At 41.6% G+C, this 6,000-nt stretch overlaps 1 protein-coding gene across 2 annotated transcripts in view; it reads left to right on the plus strand.

Moving 5' to 3' along the window:
- ATP11B (ATPase phospholipid transporting 11B (putative)) overlaps nucleotides 1-4,234 on the plus strand; it is a 177,486-nt gene extending 173,252 nt beyond the window's left edge. The window contains exon 31 of one of the 2 annotated variants that reach the window (XM_040428282.1): nucleotides 3,878-4,014. Coding sequence is in view for 1 of the 2 variants with exons in the window: in XM_040428281.1 (XP_040284215.1) it covers nucleotides 3,878-3,959 (82 nt within the window). In the remaining variant the exon portion in view is untranslated. Of the gene's footprint in view, nucleotides 1-3,877 lie in introns of both variants that reach the window. The other variant, XM_040428281.1, reaches the window with a different exon arrangement.
- Nucleotides 4,235-6,000: the final 1,766 nt, after the last annotated feature.

The raw sequence follows: 6,000 nt of genomic DNA on the forward strand, positions 1-6,000 counted from the left end.
AGTTTTTCTTTTTGTGTGCGAATTTCACCCTTTTCAACTGAGTTTGCGTGCAGATTTCTTGCAGCTTTTCTGCACACAAATCTGTACCGCATGCAGCCACACTAAGGCCTCTTTCACACGTGTGAGATTTCCATCCGGGTGTGATGCGTGAAGCAAATGCATAGCATCCAGACTGAATCCTGACCCATTCATTTACATACAGTCAGGTCCATAAATATTGGAACATCGACACAATTCTAAAATTTTTGGCTCTATACACCACCACAATGGATTTGAAATGAAACTAACAAGATGTGCTTTAACTTTAGGGTATTTACATCCAAATCAGGTGAACGGTGTAGGAATTACAACAGTTTGCATATGTGCCTCCCACTTGTTAAGGAACCAAAAGTAATGGGACAATTGGCTTCTCAGCTGTTCCATGGCCAGGTGTGTGTTATTCCCACATTATCCCAATTATAATGAGCAGATAAAAGGTACAGAGTTCATTTCAAGTGTGCTATTTGCATTTGGAATCTGTTGCTGTCAACTCTCAAGATGAGATCCAAAGAGCTGTCACTATCGGTGAAGCAAGCCATCATTAGGCTGAAAAAACAAAACAAACCCATCAGAGAGCTAGCAAAAACATTAGGCGTGGCCAAAACAACAGTTTGGATCATTCTTAAAAAGAAGGAACGCACCGGTGAGCTCAGCAACACCAAAAGACCCGGAAGACCACGAAAAACAACTGTGGTGGATGACCGAAGAATTTTTTCCCTGGTGAAGAAAACAACACAACAGTTGGCCAGATCAGGAACACTCTCCAGGAGGTAGGTGTAAGTGTGTCAAAGTCAACAATCAAGAGAAGACTTCACCAGAGTGAATACAGAGGGTTTACCACAAGATGTAAACCTTGGTGAGCCTCAAAAACAGGAAGGCCAGATTAGAGTTTGCCAAACGACATCTAAAAAAGTCTTCACAGTTCTGGAACAACATCCTATGGACAGATGAGACCAAGATCAACTTGTACCAGAGTGATAGGAAGAGAAGAGTATGGAGAAGGAAAGGAACTGCTCATGATCCTAAGCAATACCACCTCATCAGTGAAGCATGGTGGTGGTAGTGTCATGGCGTGGGCATGTATGGCTGCCAATGGAACTGGTTCTCTTGTATTTATTCATGATGTGACTGCTGACAAAAGCAGCAGGATGAATTCTGAAGTGTTTCAGGCAATATTATCTCCTCATATTCAGCCAAATGCTTCAGAACTCATTGGACGGCGCTTCACAGTGCAGATGGACAATGACCCAAAGCATACTGCATAAGCAACCAAAGAGTTTTTTTAAGGGAAAGAAGTGGAATGTTATGCAATGGCCAAGTCAATCACCTGACCTAAATCAGATTGAGCATGCATTTCACTTGCTGAAGACAAAACTGAAGGAAAAATGCCCCAAGAACAAGCAGGATCTGAAGACAATTGCAGTAGAGGCCTGGCAGAGCATCACCAGGGATGAAACCCAGCGTCTGGTGAGGTCTATGCGTTCGAGACTTCAGGCTGTAATTGACTGCAAAGGATTTGCAACAGAGTATTAAAAAGTGAAAGTTTGATTTATGATTATTATTCTGCCCCATTACTTTTGGTCCCTTAACAAGTGGGAGGCACATATGCAAACTGTTGTAATTCCTACACCGTTCACCTGATTTGGATGTAAATGCCCTCAAATTAAAGCTGACAGTCTGCAATTAAAGCACATCTTGTTAGTTTCATTTCAAATCCATTGTGGTGGAGTATAGAGCCCAAATATTTTGAATTGTGTCGATGTCCCAATATTTATCGACCTGACTGTAGGTCTGTGCACATGAGCATCCTTTTTTCACACATCTCTGCGTTCAGGAAAAATTGCAGCATGTTCTATATTGTGCGTTTTTCAAAAACGGAAGGCATTCGGATGCAATGCATTTTTCACTTATCGTTGATAGGAGATGTTGAGTGTTATTCTTCAGGTGTTTTTTTCACGTGAATGAAAAATGCATGCAATCCGAAAAATTGATTGAACTTGCATGGAAAACAATCAGTTTTTTCCTGAACAGATCCTGCCACAATCAGTATCGCTTGGGTGAAAGAGGGCTTAGGCCCCTATCAGACGACTGAGTGTCTCGCTCAGGACTCGTAGTGCAGCACCCGTCCTGAACTTTCAGCACTGCCGGGGTTGCATTGCATTATAGTGATTTATGATGCTATGTAACCCTTTCAGTTCTGGAATGTATTTGATAACACTGACCTAATGCTGTCAGTGTTATCCTATACATTCCAGACCTCTAAGAGTTACATAGCATCATAAAACATGAACTTTTAAAGCCAAAATCATGTGGATCATAAAAAGAAAAATTCCAAAAGGACAAACACTACTGGCTTCAAAAACTGCATAAAAAACCTTCACATGTGGCAGCAACCTTAGGCTAGGTTCACACTGAGTATTTTGGGCCAGGATTTTGGCAAAACCACATCTAGAACATCCACATGGGGAGCCTGCACGTTAGGCTACTTTCACACTCGCGTTTGGTGCGGATCTGTTCAGATAATACAAATGTCTGCATCTATCTTTAACATAGCCAAGACGGATCCGTCTTAAACCATTGAAAGTCAATGGAGGACGGATCCGTTTTCTATTGTGCCAGATGGTGTCGTAGAAAACGGATCCATCCCCATTGACTTGCATTGTGTGTCAGAACGGATCCGTTTGGCTCAGTTTCGTCAGACGGACACTAAAATGCTGCAAGCAGCGTTTTGGTGTACACCTCCAAAGCGGAATGGCGACTGGACGGAGGCAGACTGATGCATTCTGAGCGGATCCTTTTCCATTCAGAATGCATTAGGGCAAAACTGATCAGTTTTGGACCGCTTGTGAGAGCCCTGAACGGATCTCACAAACGGAAAGCCAAAACGTCAGTGTGAAAGTAGCCTTAAACCATACAGTGCTTTTTCCGGTCAATTGCACCGTGGGGGGAAAATCTGTCCTGTCCATCTGACACAGATTCCGCATCCATAATTCCAGTGAACATGGCTAGGAATTAAAATTTTCTCCAAAGCCGCATAAAACAAATCCTGAAAAAATGCATGGGGAAAAAACTTGATTCCACATCCGGGTTTTTTCAGCTCTGAAAATATTTTGTGTGAACCTAGACTTACTAGTCCACATCACATGCGATTTATCCCGGCTGGCACAATCACAGTCTCTCTGTTTTTATGTGGACTTTTTACATGTATTGCAGTTGTCCTTCATTGTTCCATTTGGTTATCAGTGCATTTGAACACTTGCCATTACCAGGTTTTTCTATAAATATTATCTGGAGACCTGCACATAACACATTTATGACCCAATTAAATGTTCATATCTAGGAGCGGAGTTACTGTCCATTAGGGACGATGTTGTACAATGTAGATCTGCACCGCTATTACAACCATATTAACAAAGCAGAAAGAATTTCTTGAAAACATTAAAACTTGAGCTACTTTTGTAACTACTGTGCATCTTCAGAGCTGCGCTGGTCCTGCTATTACATCTCACAGTTAGTCTTTATTTGAAGCAATCATCATCGGGGGCTTAACGGAGCTCCATTACTTTGGTGGGAGAGATTACTATGCTGATCGCCTGAGAGATTTTTGTGCAGACAGCGAGCCAGGGCCTGCAGAACTGTAGATGCAGCTGGACAATAGTACGGGCTCTGAGACAGGATTAACGCAAGAAATAGAAGACTGTATGTTTAGCTATATGTGTATCTAAAAGAATGATGCCTCCGGTATCCAAGAGCCCTTCTCCAATGGATTAGGACACGCACGGTAATTTTATTGACCAGGATTTCTACATTGCCCATTTGTTTCTTTTTGTTGCTCTAGATCTTGGAGTGAAATGGATCCCTACTATTCAAATGACAGAAGCATCTTGACACTTTCGGCCATGGATTCGACTACATGCTAAAGGGCAGATCTTACTGGTATACATGTCCTGCCGGTCCTACTGTGCAGAACCATGTTGTCATATTTATTACAAGTCTTGTACCAACAAATATAACGCATACCTCTAAAATATGGAATGCCAAGGCAAGTGTTGGCCTGCTCTGGTCATCTGATCTCAGAATAGGGGTTTCCATCAATGTATATCTCTTGCACTATCATGATGAAGATGGAGCTATATATTGCTTATTTCTGGCACATATACTGTAGCAACATCAACAGGTTTCCATCTTGGTGATCCAAAAAAGTCTGCCTAGTCAGCTATCATCCTCATTGATGTGCAATATGTTTTACCTTGCTCTATGCAGACATATTTATTGACCTGAAATTCCTTAATTTTTTTTATTGCCACTTTTTTAAGCCAAATTTAATACAATTAGTCTTAAATGTATTAACATATTATGCACTGGTGTTCTTGTTGAGGACCCTGGTATTTTAAACCACATATAGGAAAGCACGGTAATTTTCTCACAGCGTGTTTTCGACATATCAGGCCTCATTTAAAGAGGACCTGTTACCAGAAAATACAGTGCAAACTGCAGGCAGCAGGTTATAGAGCAGGAAGAGCTGAGCAGGTTGGTTCTGTATAAATTAGTATTTAATAAATTACATTTCTCTGCTAGTTCGTTTCTTGCTCTTTCAATGTTTGGACTCGTGTGGGCAGTCCTACAAGTGCCTGATAGTTATCGCTGTATGATACAAGGCTGTCAGTCTCTCAGTAGGACAGCCCACTGGACTGCTAAGCATAGCAAGAGCAGAGCTATAAATGTATAAATTACAAGTTTTACTGAATCTTTTCCCACAAAACTACATATCAATCTGCTCGGCTTCTCCTGCTCCAAAACGTGCTGCCTGCGATTATGTTAATGGTGATTGTTTCTATAAAACTGTCTAATAGCTATGCACATCAAAATCAGTTTTAGGCTACTTTCACACTCGCGTTTGGTGCGGATCCGTCATGGATCTGCACAGACGGATCCGTTCAGATAATACAACCGTCTGCATCCGATCAGAACGGATCCTTTTTTATTATCTTTAACATAGCCAAGACGGATCCGTTTTGAACACCGTTGAAAGTAAATGGAGGAAGGATCCGTTTTCTATTGTGCCAGATTGTGTCATAGAAAACGTATCCGTCCCCATTGACTTACATTGTGTGTCATAACGGATCCGTTTTGCTCAGCAAGCAGCGTTTTGGTGTCCGCCTCCAAAGCGGAATGGAGACGGAACGGAGGCAAACTGATGCATTCTGAGCGGATCGTTTTCCATTCAGAATACATTAGGGCAAAACTGATCCGTTTTGGACCGCTTGTGAGAGCCCTGAAACGGATCTAACAAACGGAAAGCCAAATCGCCAGTGTAAAAGTAGCCTTACTATCAATCAGAGCTCAGTTTTCCAGAGCAGTTTGAGAAAAGAAAGCTGAGCTCTGATAAATGAGGTCTATTGAATCACCATATAATGTAGATAACTAGGGCAGTTTCACATGGACCGTGTGTTTTAGTGATTGTCTGACTGCTTCAACACCCAGATCTTCTGCAGGTATTCTTAATGTAGGTCAGTGTAGAATCCTGTGGTCTGGATTTTATAACCATTGAAGACACCATAAAATGGGACTGTATTATATCTGCACCAAATAATCATAATGTGCTTACAGTGTGGACCTGTTATTTTTACATTTGAAGAATGTTCATAGTGTAATCTGCATAATTTTCTTCTCAGTACATTAGGCAGTTTGGCCTACGACCATTAGTAAACCCAGCTGAACACGGCTTATACTGCCCGAACTATAGAACAAACATCATTTTCTGATAATAAAAGTAATACATGGAAATAGACATGTCCATGAGTGTGACGTTCTAAGAGCTACCATATCAATATGCATTATAGCCATACGGGCTGATACACATGGCCGTAGCCATTTTTGCGGACCGCAAATTGCAGATCTGCAAACACAGATACCAGCTGTGTGCTTTCTACATTTTTGCGGAACAGAACGTCTGGCCCA

This window comes from Bufo bufo, chromosome 4 (genome assembly GCF_905171765.1).
Source record: "Bufo bufo chromosome 4, aBufBuf1.1, whole genome shotgun sequence".
NCBI lineage: Eukaryota > Metazoa > Chordata > Amphibia > Anura > Bufonidae > Bufo > Bufo bufo.